The sequence below is a fragment of the Zea mays genome, chromosome 2, assembly GCF_902167145.1.
Source record: "Zea mays cultivar B73 chromosome 2, Zm-B73-REFERENCE-NAM-5.0, whole genome shotgun sequence".
Classification (NCBI taxonomy): domain Eukaryota; kingdom Viridiplantae; phylum Streptophyta; class Magnoliopsida; order Poales; family Poaceae; genus Zea; species Zea mays.
The window spans coordinates 114517135-114538481 of NC_050097.1; the positions used below are offsets into that span (position 1 = coordinate 114517135).

Genomic DNA, 21347 nt, shown 5'->3' on the forward strand with positions numbered 1-21347 from the left:
GGTTAGAAAACATCAAAGATCTAAGTTGGATGTACTGTTGTCGTTCTACCTCACGTGATTGATAAAATAGAGGTAGTTGGAATGTTTCCAAATCAGCTTGATGATATCAATCCGTTTGTTGCAACACATTGATTGATTGAACAATCCCCTTTTACACCATGCAGTGGTATCCATCTCTCCGTCTAATTTGATTTTGCATGGAATGTTGTGAATAGCATAACCCAAATATAATAGCCGACTTAGGGCTTGTTCGGTTAGCTCTCAATCCATATGGATTAAGTGGGATTGAGTGGGTTTAAATCCCAAGTAAGTCAAATTTCTTCTTAATTTTTTCCAATCTCATCCAATCCATGGGTAACGGGATTAACCGAACAAGGCCTTATTGGTGGCGAAGATAATCATAATAAAGGGGTATAATATCTCGTATTTAATATGACTATTTGTGATGCTTTATTTTCTTTTGTTATACTATTCGTTCATCCGCTAGATGCGATATAGGATAGCTTCTACCAGAAACATTTAAAGTTTATTTTGATACCTTCCAATTGCTACGTCTATAAAGATTCTAGTCACCATCTGATAGATGTGCTAAATCAGAGTGCCATCGATTATTACATAATAACGAGGTTTATCGAATCAGATTTGGACCTTCGATTTTCTTCATGATATTTTTTATTTTTACTTTCAATTGTCAACATACATTTTACTTATTCAACTGTTAAAATGCAGACCAAAAGAAAAGAAAAAAAAAAGTTACATCATGGTGAGGCCTCATCGCTGCCATCGTCTTCGGTCCCGAGACCAGCCCATCTGATCATGGAGTAGAGGAACTCCTTGAGGTTCACCTTCCCGTTCCTGTTCAGATCCATCTCCTCTGCAGACACAGACACAGACACACACACACACATGAGCTTGCTTAGAACAGCAACAGGGCTGAACAGCAACAGACAAGAGGATCGAGTACTGAATAGCTGTGCTGTTATGTGGCTGGGTGTCCTCTCCTGGTGCGACGCCTCGTTCATCCTGTGGGTGACGTCTCTCCTCCGCAGCATGCCGTCCCCGTCCTTGTCGAAGAAGATGTACGCGTCGATGAGCTCGTCGAAGACGTAATTGAGCTTGCCGGACTCGAACTCCGAAACCTGACGAACCGATGTTCCCAGCTATGGTAGACTAGCTAGCTAAGGAAGAGAGAAGAGGAGACCGAGCCGTACGTACGTACGCGTCGTGTGACGTCTGGCCCGAAGAGCAGGTACGCGAGGCAGAGGAGCACGACGAACTCCTGGAACTGGACGCCCTTCCTGCTGTCGATGTCGCAGTACCGGTGCAGGTTGCTCATCTCCTCCTCGGACATGTGCACCCGGACTCTGCTTCCGAAGCTCTGCAGCTCTTCGCTGTCGATCGTGCCATCTGAATCCTCGTCTGCAAACGAACAGAGAACAGACACTTGGGTTGGGTCCATGTCCATCAGGATTGGACTAGGACACTAGGTGTAGATTACTGGTTAATTACCGTACTGGTCGAAGATGTTCTTGACGTCCCTGAGCCCTTCCTTGAACCTGGGCAGGCGCATGGTGATGCTGTTCACCGACCTGAAGGTCCTCTGCCGGGACCTCGTCCGCTCCCGGAGCGCGTCCGCCACCTTGCCGTCGAGGTCTCTCTCCACCCGGTGCCGCTTGATGGGCTCCGTGCACATGGAAGCGACCATGCCCATCTCGCCGATCGAGTCACCACCAACTACTAAGCTGACCTATAATAAGGAGGAGCGTTGAATTGGTGCAGCACCATGGAGACGATACGATGGTAAATATTAGACATGGTATGAGCGGCGAGCTGCTGAGGACGAATCTGTTTTTGGTGTGTGTGTGTGTGAGCAATCTCTGTCAGACTACTGCAGCTCTGGGGCAGGAGGCTAGGCAGAATCTGATGCCATTAGCACAAGAAACAGCCTAGCAACCTGTCTGCTTGAGGAGATTAGGCAGAATCTGATGCTATGTAGCTCAAGAACAGCCTCTACTGCCGTTTGGCGACTCTGGATACACATATATTGCTTTATATATAATGGGTCTGCATATGTCCATGTCCTTTTCTATTTTCCAAATTATTATTTTTATAACCACCCTAGGCTATCTCCAGCAGCAGCGTTACTAGTCTCATTCCCTATTTTAAACTTAACTTTATAAGCAGCACAATCTACAGCGCAAAACAATACAAAACGGTGTTTTATATGGATATTTGCTCGGTCTGCTGACCATAGTCTTGTAGGACCTAGTGCGGAAGATACATTAAATCAGCTGTGTTTCTTTCAGAGCTGAGGATGTCAAGGGGTTCAAACAATTCAGATGTCACCATCATAGTGTTGGGTTTTGACAGAGGAACCCGGACAAAGGAGTTGAAAGGGTGTAACAGCACGATAAATACGAAGCAGTAGTTCTCAAATGTCATAAGATGGTGTATCATTCTTCAACGAATTGAAGCTCAGGAACAATACTAGGGCATCTGCAGCATAGCTAAACATTGCAACTGATCGGAGATGGGATAAATCCAGATCTTTCAGTTGAGACATGTTCTCTACACTGTTAGAATAATGGAGGGATAGGCGACAGACCTTTCTCTGTGGACCAGGCATTTGATAACCATCACGGGGCGTTTGGATCCCTTCATTTTAGAGAAATTGGAATTCACTCAATAAAGTAACTTATTTAGTTTGGAATTTGACATTCCACCACTTTCCAAAGTTCAGATATAAGCCTATCTCAAATTCATGGGGTGGAGGGTGGGAAATGATTTTATTCATTAGTAGAATTGGTTTCTAATCTATAACTTACATGACACTCTTCGTCTCACTCCTATATAATAAAAATGTAGCACATAAATATCTCTGACATCTTGCTAATAATAGTATACAAATATATTTTGCATAAAACTGAATTAGCTTAATTGATATATGCCTAAATTACTATTGTTAGAATGGAATTCAATTCCAATGATCCAAACGGGGTGTCAGAGAATATAGTAACAAAATTCTCTTCTTTAGATTTGGATATGATAAAATCCAGAATTGTATCATGGACTTGACAAACCGTTACCTCGCCGTACATGTTTATGTGTTGTGCCTGGATCAAGCTTCTGTTTATGACCTCATTGGAACAACTTTCCCCTAATTCATATCGAGTATACCCTCATCCTTCTTAAATAAATCCCTCAGTAATCCATCTGCTTATCAAACGCCTCTTGTCAATTACTGAATCCTCTGGAAATGTACTTAAATACAATAGACACGTCTTTAAATGATGAGGAAGGTCAAAGTAACTAAGCAGTAGTATCTGAACCATGCTTTGAACCTCTGGATTGTTTCCTAGTTCACACCCAAAAGAATTCTGCACCCGGTTCCATTGATCTTCGGTCTGTGGTTTATTGGCAAGCAAACCAGATATGGAAATGATAGGCAAAGGTAAACCATCACATTTTCCCAATATCTTATTAGAAATTTCTTTGAGATGTAGAGGACACTTATATGGGGAGCTAAATATTCTTTTGTTGAACAACTTTTCCGAATCTGCAGGAGTAAGTGGCCTCATTTTGTAAACAAGAGAACCATAGGATGAGCAGCATGCTTTAGCTACACCATGTATACGAGTTGTTGTGATTATTATGCTTGGTTCTTTATCCTGGATCATTATGCTTTTTTCTTTACCCGGGAACAGCGCACTCCTAATGGTATCCCATGTTTCTATCTTCCATATATCATCAACTACAATAAGGTACCTGCAGTATCGATTTAACAAAACTTTTTAGTATAAGGATTAAATAATCTATTCTGTATGAAGCAAAGCAAGAATAAAAATGACTATTATTATAAAAGAACTGTTGGCCCACAAAATAATTATTAGAGCTTGAACAGGATCAAATGATTCATTGACAGATAGTAAACCAAATTAGGCCTTGTTTGGTTATTCCTATCATATATGGATTGGATGGGATTGGATAAAAATTAGAATAACTTTGACTTACTTGGGATTTAAACTCACTCGATCACACTCAATCTACATGGATTGAGATCTAACCGAACAAGCCCTTATATGGATTTATAGAAGAGCTAAGCTAACATTAGAGATATGGAAGTACACAGGCGATAGCCAGGGGGACATTCCCAAGCATCAGCCGACTAGCAATAAATAAGGGAAGAAAACAGGTGACCGACAGCCTGGGAGGAACCCAGACCAGACATCAGCCAACTAACTGCGAACACAAGGTTGACTTGTCCCTTGTGTTTCGGGTTGATGATGAGTGATTGTCAATGGGTAGAACTATGAGGTAGTTAATGGACTGACCAGAGTGTGAGATTATGCTTGTGCAACCATGTCGGTCGACTTGTGGTGTGCAGGTGAGGAGCACAGAAACGGTGGTTGATGGCTGAGGTGAAGGTCATGCGGGCTCGTGCTGATGGACCGGGAGCGGTGAAGGTCATGTGGGCTCGTACTGATGGACCGGGAGCGGTGAAGGGCGAGTGATGGGTCTTGACTGACGGATCAGAGCAGTCAGGTGACCAACTGCGGTGGCTGACACCTGGGACACACACTTGTGCGAGGACGTGGTGGAGTGGACCGTGTTGCCGGCATGGTCGAGGACTGGCGGGACACGCGTCTGATCGTGAAGGACGTGCACGAGGTGCGGTGTTCACGGCAGGTTTGGTGGTTTGGGTCTCAAAACCACCCAGCGCTACGGATGGCGGGTTTTGCTGAGTTTGGGCCTCAAAACTCGGTGGTGGCGGTTCCGGAGGGAACCGGTGGCGGCACGTGGCATGATCGCGGAGAGTGCATCAAGGCGAAGCAACTCCGTGTGAAGGACGTGGCCGTCGGATCGAAAACCTAGGAGTTGGTTCATTTTGCCCCCGGTGGAGTGGATAGGCTCTATGTAATTAGGGGTAGTTTAGGAAGTGAGAATAATCCTCTATAAATAGAGGGGAGGGCTGGTTGGTTCAGCATCCCTTGGCTACTATTTGTTTTGAGCACTCATTCTAGAGTTCCTAGTTTTCTCTCTAGATAGACACCAGTTGAGTCGAGGTTTCCGCAGTGATTTTGTACTTCGACTGTGTTCTTGATTTTCAAGTTTAATCAGAGGAAGGGTCGCTGGTCCGGCCCACAGGGCTCTTTGGCTTCAAATCTCAGTTTGTACCCTTGCTGAAATTTCTGAAGTTTTATAGTCTTGGTTTCTCCTTTTCCCGATCTTGTGTTGTTGGTGAAAAACGTTGATTCCTTTGAGAGGATTTGGTCTGGGGATTGTTTGGTGGTGAGTCGCACTCTTCAGACCACTGCATACACCTATTTGTTGCAGATTTTGGTCACGAATTGAGAAAAACTCAGGTTGAACTCGTTTCTAGAAAACCCCAACAAAACCCCAATTTATGCTGTATTTTTAAATCTGCGGGTGATTCACAAGTCGGATTGAGCTCAAAATTTGGGGAGATCTTGCAAAGGTATTTGCTCAGGTGTGTGTAAAATTTCATATCAATCGGAGTTCGTTTAGTTCAGTTTTGAAATCAAGAACAGATTTTCGTACAGCTGAAAACAGCACTTGTTGACGATACTCTATTGGATCGTTTTGGACTTTTTGGTGTCCGATTTGCGATCCGTTTGTTTTGCTGGTCTCATGTGAGTATTAGGAACATTTTGTAATCATGAGATCAGTCGCTCGCTGATGTGTTTATGGTTTGTGCACTTACTTCATCTCAATTGAAATAAAGTGTTATTTTTTAGTGTTTCGAGACAAAAATCTGATTGGCTCCCATTCACCTCCCCCTCTGGTCGCCTTACCGGTCCTACAATTGGTATCGGAGCCGGTTAAGGATTTCCCTTCCCTAATTGGTTCAAAATCCACGTAGGCGACATGGAACGAGGTGTTGGCAAACCTCTGTTCTTTGATGGGACCAATTACCCGTACTGGAAGATTCGCATGTCTGCGTATCTTCGGAGCATCAGTTATCGGGTTTGGGAAATTTGCCTCGATGCGATTTTCGATGCTACAAGTGACCAGATCACTCCAATTCAAATGGAGTTCCATGATTCGAACAACAAAGCTCGAAACGCTTTGTTCTTGTGTCTCTCGCTTGGTGAGTTTGAGCGAGTTAGACATCTGACCACGGCTCATCAGATCTGGTCTACCCTCGAGAGATTCCATGAGGGCAACGATCATGTGAAGACCAGACTATTTGAGACGTACAGGCGAGAGTACGAGAACTTCACACGGTTGGCTGGAGAGACCATTGATTCCATGTTCTCCAGGTTCCAGTCAATTGTGAACAAGATGTGTGCCAACAAGGCACAGCTACCCTATAGTGACCATGAGAGAGCATTGAAATTACTACATGCTCTAGATCGGAGGGTTTGGGAGGTGAAGGTCTCGGCGACCATCGAGTCGCCCAACTACGAGATTCTCACTATGGATGAGCTCTTCAGCAAGCTCAAGTCCACAGAGATTGACCACCATACTCGGGCCAAGATTGAGAACCCTAGTGCACCCACCATGGCCCTGGTCTCTGGAGGCGGTTCTGCTTCTAACTCCTCACCTGCTATGTTTTCTCTATTTTCTTTGTTGTCTATTACAGAGGAGCAGGTGGAGAGCCTTGGGGATGAGGAGCTGGCACTTATGGCCAGCCGGTTCACGCAATTCCACAACAACCATATGAGCCGGCGGCGTGGCGGGTCCAAGGACGGATGCTACAACTGTGGTGATCCCGACCACTTCGTTGCTAGCTGCCCCAAGAAGGGCAAATCGGAGTCTGGCCTGCGTGACCATCACTCTGGTTGGCGCAAGGGCAAGTACTCCTCTGGCAAGTACAAGTCCAAGGGAGGATTCAACAAGGAGGCACTCAAGAAGAAGTACCTTCAGAAGGCAAAGATCAAGGAGCGTGCCTTCCTCGCCTCCCTCAGCGACCTCGACCATGACTCCGACGATGTTATATCTTCCTCGAGCGACGAGGAGACTGAGAGGCGGGTCGAGGACAAGCTGAACGGGTTGTGCTTCATCACCGACACCGCAGGAGGCTTCTGCACCATGGCACTTGGTGAGGATGCGGTCGGCACCACCGACGACAAAGACATCTGCGACGACACTACTTCTGAGGTACTACCTTTCGCCGATGATCTTGTCGCTGAGATAGAAGAGTTGAACGCTGCTTTGGCTAGTCAGGATAAGTTGCTTAGGTAGGCTGCTCGTGAGAGGAGAGAGTTTAGATCCAAGTACGAGAGCACGCTTAGGGAACTTGAGTCTGCTAGAGCTTCAGTTGAGGTGTCCGACGAGACTGAATGTGATGAGTGCGCTCTACACATGTCAAAGATCACCACTTTATAGACCAAGTACTCTACCTTGCTAGATGAGCACGACGAGTTGAGATCTAGGTCTATCCTGTTGGGTGCGTGTACCGTTTGTCCAGGCTTGCAGTCCGAGCTAGCAGAGAGAGACGCTAGGATAGCTTTGCTTGAGAAGGCTAGCTCAGTGAGTGCCCCTGCACCTACACAGTGTGCACTTTGTGAGGGTTTGCAATCTTCCCTTGAGTCCTGCAAACACGACAAGACAAGAATCGAGGAAGAAAACACATACCTTCGATCTATCTTGAGTTGGGTGTCATGTAGTGAGCCCTAGTTGGGCATGATGGTCAATCAGTTCAAGAGGGGAACTGGCGGACCGGGGTTAGGCTTTGCTACTAAGGATGGGAGTGTCGCTCGCTTTGGGAAGGTTGGTGAGTGCAGTGGTTTGACACCTTCAGAGAAACCTTCATCCACTCCCAAGCTTATCAAAACCACCTTTGCTAAGCCTGTCACCCCTGTGAGAGATGGTGTGATTGATGAACCTATGAGAGATCCTCATCAGAAACAAGTGTGGCTTCCAAAACCTAACCATCTTAGGAACACACTTGACACCTTTCCCGGCATCTCTAGCTATCCCGTTCCTAGAGCCCCTCAGCCATCCGAAAAGAAAATCCTCTTCCACAAACAAAATCCACCCAAGAGAGAGGTGAGGTACCATTGTGAATATTGTGAGAGGGATGGGCATCTAGCTTCTTTTTGCTTTAGGAGGAAGAGAGATGAGTGACAAGTTTCTGAATCGAGCAGGAAGGACATGAACCGCCCCTCTCATGGTGTTCATGCTCAGCTTGTTCAGAGACGTCCTGGGAGGCCTAGAGGTGTTTTGCCTCTTGCCGCTAGGTCTCAGGCAGTGAGACTACATGGTGGTCGTGTCCGACGGAATGCTGGTCGTGTATCATATGGTCGAACCATGTGACAGAGGTTTTGGTTCATACTTCCCCAGTGGACCACAATTTTCTTCTTGTGGTGATCGCTTCCCTTCGGGACCAGGGATGTTTGGTGTTTTTCCTAACACTTTTCAGGGGCAAATGGCGCAGCACTTGTATTCTTCACAGTTTACTTACCCCAGTGTTGTGCCATTTGCTCACCCCGTGTCTTACTATTGATGCAGGACAGAGGCCTGGAGAACACATGGCTCATGGACTCCAGTTGTTCGCGCCACATGACCAGAAACTCAAAATGGTTCTCTAGCCTAGACCCTGTGATTGGTAAGGAATACATCACATTTGGGGATAAGTCAAGAGGTAAGGTTGTTTCTCGTGGCACCATTCGGGTGAACGAGAGCTTTATTCTCAAGGATGTTGCTTTGGTCTGAAATCTGCATTTCAATCTGCTTTCAGTTTTGTAACTCCTTGAGGATGACTATGAAGTGCGCTTTAAAAAGGGCTTGTCTCGAGTTTTGGATGCCCGTTGAGTTTTCAGTGCTGATTTTTCACATTCTTCTGGCCCTTCTCGATGTTTGTTGGCAGGATCTTCCTCTTCTCTTTGGAAGTGGCATAGGAGGCTAGGTCACTTGAGCTTTGATCTTTTGTGTCGTTTGAGCTCACTTGACCTCATCCAAGGATTGCCTAAATTAAAATTTGAGAAAGATCTTGTCTGTCACCCTTGTCGTCATGGCAAAATGATTGCCGCTTCCCATTCCCCAGTCACCAAGGTGATGACCACGCATCCTGGCGAATTGCTTCATATGGACACTGTTGGTCTAGCCAGGGTTTGCTCTTTTGGAGGGAAGTGGTATGTGCTTGTGGTTGTCGACGACTTCTCTCGCTACTCTTGGGTGTTCTTTATGACGGCAAAGGATGAGGCTTTTACTCATGCTCGAGATTTGATTCTTCGGTTGCAAAATGAGTTTCCTAAAAATGCCATGAGAGCTATACACAGTGTGTGGGGGATAGATATCCCCTGGGTCCACTAAAGAAGTAAAAGGCCTCACGAAAGGCCCAAGGGCCCAATAATTCGTAAGGTCATTCTTTCGTGGGCCTAGGGAAAGACAACCAACAAAGAAGAGAAGACGTGAGACTGGATTGGTGCAAACCCGGACGGCCCACAGCGTCGAACGAATGAATCGCAACAGAGACCCGACTTTCCCGCGCTGAAGCCCCCATGCAACGGAGCCATGCGAGGATAAGTCGGCGAGGGTTACATAGGGATAAACTCAAGAGGTTCACTATCTTTTAGCTACTTGATGTTATCATATCACATGTACTGCCCCACGGTCGAGTATATAAGGCCTAGGGGGCACCCCTTCAGATGGATCGACCCTACTTTACTTAGCTACCCACGTAAACTCTCCGAGCCTTCAACTCAGAGAGTCCTCTTATAACCACACTCGAACACTCATCAGGACGTAGGGTGTTACGCATCTCTAAGCGGCCCGAACCTGCAAATCTTGTCCATTGTCCCTCGTGCGATCGGCACGAACCATTTTGCTACAGTCGGCGACACCGTCCTACTCCTAAAAACACCTTGAGGGGCAACCCCGGGTGTGCGGTCGGACCCAAAAACACCGACAGCTGGCGCACCAGGTAGGGGGTGTGTCGACGATCCAAGCTAGCTCAATGGCCGTCACCTTCCACAGCCAGATCACCGTGCGTCCCGGATCTGTATTCTGCTTCGGGACAATCTCATCTATAGCGGATGAAGAGGGAATTCTACACCGCCTCGCAGATCTGCCGGAAAAGAAGTCTCCTCCAACAAACTCCGAAAATGCTGGAAAGACGCTACCTCCGGCTCTTCGGAAAAAGATTATCTCCGGGAAGGCTAGAGCTGGAAGCTCGCTGACCCGGAAGACTCCGCTGTCTACTTCCCCGACGAAAGAATGGACACGGATCACGAGGAAGAAGGAGATCAGGGAAAGGCATGTCGTTCTTTCCGTTCCTCTGGCCTCAAAGGAGAACGAAAAGAAAGTCGCCACGACAGCAGCACCGGATTCCAACGCTCAAGAGAGGAAGCCACTTCTGGGATGGAAGCACCCTGCGACCTCAGCTGGCTGGCCATCCCATCCACCAAAGCCTGATAAGAAGAGCGGATGAACATAATGACAACAATTCATGCAACGTAAAGATCAAACTAAAGCACAGCACAGTACCTGGAGGTTGGAAAAGAGCGAAGGGATCCCCAAGTCAGGAGAAATCAGCTGATAACCAGGTGCCAAACCACCATCCGAAGCAGCTCGCAGCAGACCAGCAGGAACGAGCTCAGAACATTCCACAGAGCCTAACGCCAGACCAGTGGGGATGCTGCCCTCTAAAGCGACCCCCTGATCCAGAGTTTGGGCCACCGCCATACCGCCAGAGTGTGGAGGTGAACCCGCATGAACATCCATGGAAGTGCAGGAAGGAGACCTCGCTCGGACACCCTCGGGGGCTGGGTCAAAGTTGGCATTGCCCACTTGAGCCGGATCATCCCTGGCAACACCCTCGGGGGCTGGGCAGTGGCTTACACTCTTCACCCGAGCTAAGCCTTCCCCGGCGACATCCTCGTGGGCTGGGCGCGTGTCAGCACTATTCAAGGGGTCCAAGCTCTCTGTCGTAACCACCTCTAAGGTTGACGGGCCTTCAGCTACTTCCATGGGACCAGGACAATCCAAATCAACATCCCGACCCTCGAGATCATGCTCTAAGGTCGACGAGGCACGGGATGACCTCAACCCAGCATCGGGCACGGCAGCACAAGTCTCTGTTGCATCAACATCCACAGGCTCTGATAGCAAATCCTCTGGGACCATATCCTCTAGAGTTTGATCAAAGTTGGCCATGGACAGCTCTTGCAGACCAATAAGGGCAGACAAAGCAGGAGAAGGAACTCCACTACTTCCACCGCTGGCAATGAACTGCCGACTGTTTTTCCGAGTTAAAGGAGCTTCATCTTCTTCCTCTTCATCCTCCACAGCAGCAACACAAGCAGCACTCCCATTGGGATCAGCAACAGTTTGGGCACACCCATTGGGATCAGCAACAGTTTGGGCACACCCATTGGGATCAGTGTCAGTAAGACCGATTACAGGCACTTCTTCAGCAGCAGGAGCTAAAGTGTCGGCGTCCTCATCAAAACTGGATACTCGCCGGAGGCGTCTTCTCTTTTTCTTTTGCTCATCAGCAGAAGGCTCGGGCTGACTGGTTCGGCTAGGGCGCCTCGGACGAGTGCTGACAGGTTTCGGGACATCCAAAGTTGTATCAACCTCTGGAAGGGGCACCACTGCCAAGGTACCATCAGGAGCAGCATCGGACGAATCCTCAGCTAATAGATCAAGCATGTCATTTATGTCAGCATCACTGGGGTTCAGAGGCACTTCAAAATAAACCTGTCGTTCATCATCAGGAATCGCCCCGAGCGAAGCAACCAAAGTACTGATTTCCTCGGCAGAGGGTCGCACTCTAAGGCCCAAATTGCTATCAGTCACAGGCGGATTTGACACAAAAAGGGTGAAAGCTTTGGGAGGAGGTAGGTTCCAAGCCGAGTATGCCACTGGAGCACCAACATTCGAAACTTTACCCCTGAGGATCATTTCAAGTCGGCTTACCAAGTCAACAGAAGGAATTCTCTTATTGGTAACCCGAGTTGAGTCGGCCAGCCCTCGGTACAGATATGCTGGATAGGCCCTGTCTTTCAGTGGCTGAATGTTCTTGAAAACAAAATCAGTGACCACAGCTTCGGCAGTCAGACCTCTTTCTTTCAGTAATCCGATTTCAGTAAGCAGCACGCCTGCCTCGGCCACCTCCTGATCTGTGGGAGACTCAGTCCAACTCGGAGTACGAACGTCTGGCTGTCTTCCTGACCGGGAGGGGAGAGAATTTCCATAATTATCAACTATAAACCACTCCAGACGCCACCCTTTAATGCTATCTTTGAGGGGAATCTCAAGATACTCGGTCTTCCGCCCACGACGCATCTCCAAACTGGCACCTCCGACCAGCTGGTGTTGCCCCCCGGCCATCCCAGGGCGACAATGATACAGATACTTCCACAAACCGAAATGCGGCAGCACACCGAGGTAGGCTTCGCATAGGTGAACGAAGATGGAGATTTGGAGAATGGAATTAGGGTTCAAATGGGTCAAGTTGATATGATAAAAGTCAAGAAGGCCACGGAAAAAAGGAGAGATTGGAAGGCCGAGGCCGCGGAGAAGAAAGGGAGCATAAACTACTGACTCGTGGGTATCTTCGGTTGGGACAGTAGTCCCGTGGCAGATCCGCCAAGAACAGAGTTCCCGCGGAGGAAGAACCCCGATGGAGACAATACGGAGAAGCTCAGCTTCGGAAATAACAGACATGTGGTTACCTGCGAAGGGTAACTGACTGTTGGGGTCGATTGCGGGGATCACCGCAGCAGACGAGTTCGCAGTTTTCCTCTTGGGCGCCATCTTGCTTCTCACTGGCGAACAGAGTAGGAGGCGAGTGGCAGAGAGGATTCAGATGTGGGAATGCAAGAACTAGGGCACGGAAAGCAAAGGCGGCTAAAAGAGCAATTCTTATGGGATATTCTTGAGCCAGATACCCTTTCAAAAGGTGCCCAGTCATCACCCGGCAGTTACTTCCGAAATCCCAGCATGCCACGTGGACATCTAAACAGTTATTTCCAAAAAAACCGACGTGCCACTTCATCGCTCGGTTATTATCCTCAAAATAACTCGTGCGGCCGGCTATCACTCGGCGCTGCCGCTAAAACGCCAACCTCGTGTTCAAATCGCTTGGCATTACTTCTAAAATGCCGATGTCGACCATTAAACACTCGACGTTGCCTCTAAAACGCCGACCTCGTGTTCAATCGCTCGGCATTACTTCTAAAATGCCGACGCCGACCTTCAATCACTCAGCGTTGCTTCTAAAACGCCGACCTCGTGTTCAAATCGCTTGGCATTACTTCTAAAATGCCGATGTCGACCATTAAACACTCGACGTTGCCTCTAAAACGCCGAACTCGTATTCTATCACTCGGCATTACTTCTAAAATGCCGACGCCGACCTTCAATCACTCGGCGTTGCCTCTAAAACGCTGACCTCGTGTTCAATCGCTCGGCATTACTTCTAAAATGCCGACGATGACTCTCTATCACTCGGCGTTGCCTCTAAAACGCTGGTCTTGTGTTCGATTGCTTGGTGTTACTTCTAAAACGCTGATGTCAACCTTCAAATCGCTCGGCGTCGTTTCTAAAAACGCCGACACCGACTAAGATGATACTCGGTAGCCGCTTCTGGAGGCGTCAAGGTGATGCGCAAGTTATTCATCTACTATATCAAAAGAATCAGTTCAACAATCAGAGAAAGCGAGTCATCGAAAAGGGGGTCAACAACAGTTCTTCATTAAGGGGAAGTTAATAAGATTACAAACCAACTCTTCGCGAGTTGGTGCTTCCCTACTTCTACTCCACATTACTACTACTACTAAACTACACTATACTACTCTACATTACTACTACATTATTCTAACTACACTATACTAATATCTAAAGACCAGTGGCGTTTAGCCACTGGCCTTGCCGCCGCTGCCCTTGCCGCCACCGCCTCTGGTGCTGCCCGCGCCGCTGCCGCCTCTGGTGCTGCCCGTGCTGCTGCCGCCTCTGGTGTCGCCCCTGCCGCCGCTGCCTCCGCCGACGTTGCTGCCGTCACCATCACCGTCGCCACCGTCGTTGTCGTCATCTTCGTCCTCGCCGCCGTCTGAGTCCTCCTCGTCCGAGGAGAACTCAGACTCATCCGAGCCCTCGAGCCCGGAGCGCTCGACGGCCCGGATATACGTCCAGACCTCCGCCGCAAGCCCCTGGGAGTCGTCTGAATCATCAGACGACTCACGCAGGGGGATGGGAGCCAGAGACCCCTCGGACTCAGAGGAGAACTCCTCCTCTGAGTATTCCGAGTCACCAAACTCTTCCGATGGAGGAGTCGGCTCACGCTTGCGCTTGTTGTTCTTGCCCATGGTGGAAGCTTTGGGAGAGAAGAAAGGGAAGAAGCAGGGAACAACAAAGGATGTGAAAAAACCAGAGGAGCAAGGGCGTTATTTATAGAAAGGAAAGGCAACCGCTCACTTCCAACCGCGGTCACTGAACAGTCGCAAAGCATTCAATAAGCACTCCCACCCATCTGAAGACACGTCAGACGGCGGACGCCGTTTCATGCAACACTACACCCATTGGGACTCCAGTCAACAGCGCAAAGGATATGATTACACTAGCCGTCCCATCACATTACTACTCAGAAGTAGCCGGCTAAAACACTCAGCGTACCAAGCCGTCCCTTGCCCACACCCATTGGGGGGGGACGCCCAGGAATTATCAGTATATTTTTCAAAACGGTCACATCCGTGCAGGGCATGCAGTAAATACCTCAAGACAAAAATGAGATATCAGTAAGGATCAGAGGAAAGCCAAATATAGCCAGCAAAAGTACAAGATATGACCGACAGAAGCAACGTGAGGACTAGACAGAGAACGTCCATCAAACGTCCAATCAAGTTGCAGAAGCAAATAAATTGCATTACCTAGCAAGATATGGACGGATTGCAAACTCGGCTACTAAAGACAAAATATATGCTGACCTCTGCAGCAAAATTTTGATGACATAATGCTGGCCTCCAAAGCATAATGTGAATAGCTTCATGCCAATTTTTCAAGCAAAAGGAAGACCTTCGAATAGATTATCCTTAAAAAAATTCATTTGAAGGTCGGGGGCTACACCCATTGGGTGCACCTCCGGTGCACCCCATGGAGTATCATTCTAAACCGATATAGCGCCAATTTCTAAGGCGTGGGGCAAGATTGAAAAGACCAATCCTCAACCGAGATGCAGGAGCGCAAGTGGAGATAACCTTTGGAGAAGACCTTCGAGTAGATTATCTTCTAAAATCTACTCAAAGGTCGGGGGCTACACCCAATGAAGTCCAGAATCCTACAATCCAAAATGCCGACCTCTAAGGCACAAGCACAAAACTAAACTTTGGTCGAACGAATGATCAGAGCAAGAGAAGACAGCAGGAAGTCATTTTTTGGACCTTGGATCTTTGAGTTGATTACCTCTAAATCAACCCAAAGATCGGGGGCTTGTGGGGGATAGATATCCCCTGGGTCCACTAAAGAAGTAAAAGGCCTCACGAAAGGCCCAAGGGCCCAATAATTCGTAAGGTCATTCTTTCGTGGGCCTAGGGAAAGACAACCAACAAAGAAGAGAAGACGTGAGACTGGATTGGTGCAAACTCGGACGGCCCACAGCGTCGAACGAATGAATCGCAACAGAGACCCGACTTTCCCGCGTTGAAGCCCCCATGCAACGGAGCCATGCGAGGATAAGTCGGCGAGGGTTACGTAGGGATAAACTCAAGAGGTTCACTATCTTTTAGCTACTTGATGTTATCATATCACATGTACTGCCCCACGGTCGAGTATATAAGGCCTAGGGGGCACCCCTTCAGATGGATCGACCCTACTTTACTTAGCTACCCACGTAAACTCTCCGAGCCTTCAACTCAGAGAGTCCTCTTATAACCACACTCGAACACTCATCAGGACGTAGGGTGTTACGCATCTCTAAGCGACCCGAACCTGCAAATCTTGTCCATTGTCCCTCGTGCGATCGACACGAACCATTTTGCTACAGTCGGCGACACCGTCCTACTCCTAAAAACACCTTGAGGGGCAACCCCGGGTGTGCGGTCGGACCCAAAAACACCGACACAGTGACAATGGCACAGAATTCAAAAATACTCAATTTGCAACCTTTTGTGCTTCTTTGGGACTCGAGCATCAGTTTTCCTCTCCGTATGTGCCCCAGCAGAATGGTATTGTTGAACGCAAAAATCGGACCCTTGTTGAGATGGCCAGGACGCTGCTTGATGAGCATAGGACTCCTAGGCGTTTTTGGGCCAAAGCGATCAACACTGCTTGCCATGTGTCCAATCGCATCTTTCTTCGAGCTTTTCTGAACAAAACTTCTTATGAACTGTGATTTGGACGACCACCCAAGGCCAGTCATTTCAGGGTATTTAGCTGCATATGCTTTGTGCTAAAACAGGGTAATCTGGACAAGTTTGAGTCCCGGTCTTCTGATGGGGTTTTTCTGGGTTATGCATTACATTCTCGTGCTTATCGTGTTCTTAACCTAGAGACTAACTGCATTATGGAGACTTGTGAGGTTACATTCGATGAGACTGCACCTTGTCCATCCCCTGTCTTTGAGCCTGCAGGTCCAAATCAGATGGGACAAACCATCTTTATGGAGGAGGAGCACGTCGACGCTGATTGGGTTGCTCTCGAGCCAACTCCACCGGCCGCCCCAGTCGAGCCTCTTCCACTACTACGGATGACGGACCCGACCCCACTCCTTCCACCACTTGGGGTCCGCTCGAGCCAGCTCCTGCTGAGACTGGAGGAGTTGAAGCTGTTGTTGAGGGAGAGGCCACTTCCTCAAGGGAGGCTCCACAGCATATTCCGCGCTGTCACCCACCTCAGCAGATGATCGGGGAGCTTCACGAGCGAGTCACTCGCTCTAGGTCACAGCACATTTCTCATTTTGCTCAATCAGCTTTTGTTGCTACTTTTGAGCCCCGAGACGTTGGACATGATTTATCTGATCCTAACTGGGTTAATGCTATGCATGAGGAGCTTGAAAATTTTGAAAGAAATCAGGTTTGAGTTTTGGTGCCACCTCCTTCTAACTGCCATCCCATCGGTACAAAATGGGTTTTCAAAAACAAACAAAGTGAGGATGGTTTGGTAGTGAGAAATAAGGCGAGGTTGGTTGCCCAAGGGTATTGCCAAAAAGAGGGAATTGATTATGAGGAGACCTTTGCCCCTGTTGCCCGTTTAGAGGCCATTAGGATCCTTTTAGCCTTTGCTACTTCAAAGGGTTTTATGCTTTTTCAAATGGATGTCAAAAGTGCATTTTTAAATGGGTATATAGAGGAAGAGGTATATGTTAGGCAGCCCCCTGGTTTTGAGAGTTCCAAGTTTCCAAACCACGTTTTTAAACTCCAAAAAGCTTTGTATGGTTTGAAACAAGCCCCTAGAGCCTGGTATGAGTGTTTGAAATCTTTCTACTTTTTAAGGGTTTTAAAATGGACTTTGTGGACAAAACTCTTTTTCTCCTCAAGCATAATAACGACACCCTTTTAGTCCAGATTTACGTGGATGATATCATCTTTGGTGGTTCTTCTAATGCTCTTGTGTCTAGATTTTCAGATCTTATGAGCAGGGAATTTGAGATGAACATGATGGGCGAGCTGAATTTCTTTCTTGGGTTGCAAATCAAGCAGACTCAAGACGGGACCTTTGTACATCAAGGCAAGTATACAAAGGACGTCTTGAAGAAGTTCGACATGGGCGAGGGCAAGCCTCTTTCGACGCCCATGTCCACCTCGACGACACTTGACACTGATGAGGATGGCGAACCCGTGGACCAGAAGGAGTACATGAGCATGATTGGCTCTCTCCTGTACTTGACTGAGACGAGGCCAGACATACACTTCACATTATGTTTGTGCGCTCGTTTCCAGGCTTCCCCACGCACATCTCACAGAACGGCTGTGAAACAGATTATGAGGTACCTACGTTTCACTCCTGAGTTTGGTCTGTGGTACTCCTCATCGTCCGTTCTGTCCTTGTGTGGTTATTCTGATGCTGATTTTGCGGGTTGCCTTTTGGAACGCAAATCTACTTCTAGGACTTGTCAGTTTTTGGGTACTTCGTTGGTTTCATGGTCTTCTCAAAAACAGTCTAGTGTTGCCCTGTCTACCACAGAGGCCGAGTATATTGTTGCCGCTAGCTGTTGTTCACAGTTACTTTGGATGATGGCTACCTTACGGTATTTTGACTTGGATTTTCATCATGTGCCTCTGCTTTGTGATAGCACGAGTGCCATAAGTGTTGCCAAGAATCCTGTGCTACATTCGAGGACCAAGCACATTGATGTTCGCTTTCACTTTCTTCATGATCATTATGAGAAAGGCGACATCGAATTGCGCTATATTGATACCACTCGCTAGCTCGCAGATATTTTGACCAAACCCCTTGATCAAAAAACTTTTGTTCATTTGCGAGGGGAATTAGGTGTTTGTTTCCCTTTTTGATTAGAGGGCTTCCTTTTTCGTCTTTTCTTCTTATTTTCTGCTTTCACTTTCTTTTGTATTATATCTGCATGTCATATTGAGCTTCACTTGTATAACTGCTAGAATGTGATTTTGCTCCTAGTAGTATGTTCTTTGTGTACATGATAATGCTATGGAATGCTTATGCTCTTTTTGCTCATATTGATACAATATTGTTGAGCTAAGTTGTTTTCATAATTGTGAACTTGACTATTACTTTCTCAATCTCAAATTGTTCACCATTAAGATTGGCACCCACTACAGGAAACGCCTAAATTTTCGTGGGCCAAAAACCCACGAAAATAAGTCTAAACCGACGAAAATAGCCGCCGAAAATAAGTTTGACGAAAATAGGCAACTATTTCCGTCGGTACCGACGAAAACGACTTATTTTCGTCGGCTTCCACAAGGCCGACGAAAATAGTTGGTCGGCTGACTATTTTCGTCGGCCTCGGTGGCCGACGAAAATAGGAACATGATTTTCGTCGGCCCCGGTGGTGGCCGACGAAAATATCTAGGGCACGTATTTTCGTCAGCCACCACCCAGGCCGACGAAAATTCATGATACCCTCCCAGAACAGATTTTTCTGCACCTTTTATTAATTCACAGCAAAATAAACATATACACAATCACATATACAGATTTCACAAGCAATACAGTTTTCACAAACAACATTCACAAGCAATTACATAATTGTTTCAAACATATTCCATACATAGTCCATATATAGTCCATACATAGTTTCAATAGCATAATCACATCCATAATAAAGTCTATACATATCCATACATAGTCCATAAACAAAGTCACTACTCACTCCGGCGGGCTGTGGGAGTTTTGGCCACTCCCTCCTCCGCCACCAGGAAGGTGGCCACTCCCTCCAAGAACCATGGACGAGGAAGTCTTGGACGTTGACAGCACCCTCCGATCCATGAGCATGTGACGCTGAACCCTGCAATTCATCAATCATTCAAATAAGGCTGTGTTTTGCTATCCCTATATATATACATTGCTGTGTTTGGTCAATATTTGCATAAAACTAAACATGGAACGTCACCTGTGATCCATGGTGATGAGGAGGTTGTGCATGCATCCACGGGTACTGTTGTGCTGGACACCCCTGAGGTGGTGGCACCCACCCCGTCGGTGGCGGTGCCATCCACGCTTGAAATGGCTGAGAGCCCGCCGGTCCTTGGGGTGGTGGAGGCGTCCAAGTGCCTGGAGGTGCCTGCGTCCACCCAACACCGGTCCACTGTGGCTGCGACGCTGGAGCTTGTCCTGGCCACTGTCCCCATCCTTGTGCCTGCGAGCCATTTTTGATAATAAAAAAGAGTTGCTATGGAATTGAAGTGTTCAGATAGTGTTACCTGGGGAGGGCGAAAAGCGGGCAAGTTCATATCAGGGCCGAGTCGAGTAGTCATTTCCTGCAAATGGATGAAACGTAGAATCGCAACATTATACTTTGAATTCAATGACGACACGTGATGAGATAGACGAATTACCTGAAAATAAGAAGCCATATATTGTGTTAGCTGTCCAACTTGCTCATGCGCTGCTCGAGCCTGCTTCTGTGCTGCTCGAGCCTGCTCCTGTGCTGTCCGAGTCTCCTCCTCCAGCTGAGCCTCTTGAGCAGACCTGGAGGAGCGAGAACTCCCTCCTGAAGACGATGCCTTCCCTTGACCTATTGTCCTGTTATACTCCACAACGCCGGTGCCAAAGGCAAACCTGCATGATACACATAGTTGAGACATTAAGTGGACACATTCTTGTTAATGAAATCGTCGAATCAAACACAAACACCTCACCTGCCATGCTTTCTACCCCCACCACTGTGGTACAATGCCGAGGCATCTAAGTCTGAATGCATCCAGTCAAAGTCAGGCCCATGGCGTTGAGTCATTTCCTCCCCATATGCATTCTGCAAAGAAAGTTAGAGTTGGAGTTAGACACAAAACATGCAGTTTAATTCGTAAATACAAACTTGTTTACCATTTTCTCCCTTGTCACCTCGCTGCATAGCACATCAGGGTTCGCCGGATTAGGGCCACGGTGACCACGGACGTAAACCTCCATAAAACTTGGAGCAACTCCACTTTCAGCTTCCTGCATGAAAAAGAAGAGTTAAACCATAGAATTTTCATAGATGTAACATACAAGTTTGATTTATATACTTACCATGCGGTGTGCGGTACCAAGGTGTCCATCGGCGCCGTACCTGTGCCCCGGTCCTTCAGTGCCATGGTTGATACGGTGCTTCTGGGACTCTGTAATCCACTCAGGCGACGCCCATCTCTTAGCCAACCACCTCCAGGCTTCCATGTCCTTCGCCAGCCAATCCACAACGCTCTCCAGGTACTGCTCCTCTGTGAGGTAGATCTCATTGGCCCCTAATGCTTTGCTCATTTTCTGCCCCTTTATCTTCTTGTAGTAGTAGTTGACGGCCGCGATGCGAGCATTGTACATGGCATCCTTGATTACCTTATCAGCGCACTTCCGAAAGTGCCTCTTCACACGTGCCCACTGAGCCTGATCCTCCTCGATCTCATTCGGCAATTGGAACCTCCCCTACATATCAATGGAGAAGTTAAGTTAAAGTAAGATTAGGAGAAACAATAATTCAGTGAATTGCTTATATAAGAAAGTAAACTCACCCAGAACTCGTCCCACACAGCCACCTGACAAGTCCTTCGTTTTTATTCCGAACTTCCCCCTCCACTACTGCTTTCCCCTAGCTCCCCTGGCTGGACATAGTCCTTCAGACCCCAGTCGGCCCACTGCATAGCCACGAACCTCTCGCCATTGAGCTCCACCATGCCAGGGTAGTAGAAGCGACAGAGGCTACCCAACACCGCGTTCACCTTGGGACGTCTGCCTGTACCGTCCCAAGTCAAGTCTTCCCATGACCTACAAAC

General features: G+C 47.7%; 1 protein-coding gene and 1 pseudogene across 4 annotated transcripts; both read right to left on the minus strand.

The window, feature by feature from the left end:
• Nucleotides 1–641: 641 nt before the first annotated feature.
• LOC100282374 (uncharacterized) lies at nucleotides 642–2022 on the minus strand. 4 transcript variants are annotated; one of them, NM_001155286.1, is given in 4 exon segments: nucleotides 642–874; nucleotides 965–1139; nucleotides 1220–1419; nucleotides 1510–1818. In NM_001155286.1, coding segments are annotated over 4 exon segments (693 nt in total). In that variant the 5' UTR covers nucleotides 1712–1818; the 3' UTR covers nucleotides 642–758.
• A 614-nt stretch (nucleotides 2023–2636) lies between these two features.
• The window catches only part of LOC109944256 (disease resistance protein RGA5-like), a 28810-nt pseudogene continuing 10099 nt past the window's right edge, over nucleotides 2637–21347 (minus strand).

Bases quoted from the DNA above. Each gene is read 5' to 3' on its own strand.
- LOC100282374 (XM_008669739.3), bottom strand. From the start codon at position 1,711: ATGGGCATGGTCGCTTCCATGTGCACGGAGCCCATCAAGCGGCACCGG. The intron at 1,420-1,509 runs GTAATTAACCAG...GTTCGTTTGCAG, and splicing joins GAACATCTTCGACCAGTACG to ACGAGGATTCAGATGGCACG. The intron at 1,140-1,219 runs GTACGTACGTAC...TCGGTTCGTCAG, and splicing joins GGCCAGACGTCACACGACGC to GTTTCGGAGTTCGAGTCCGG.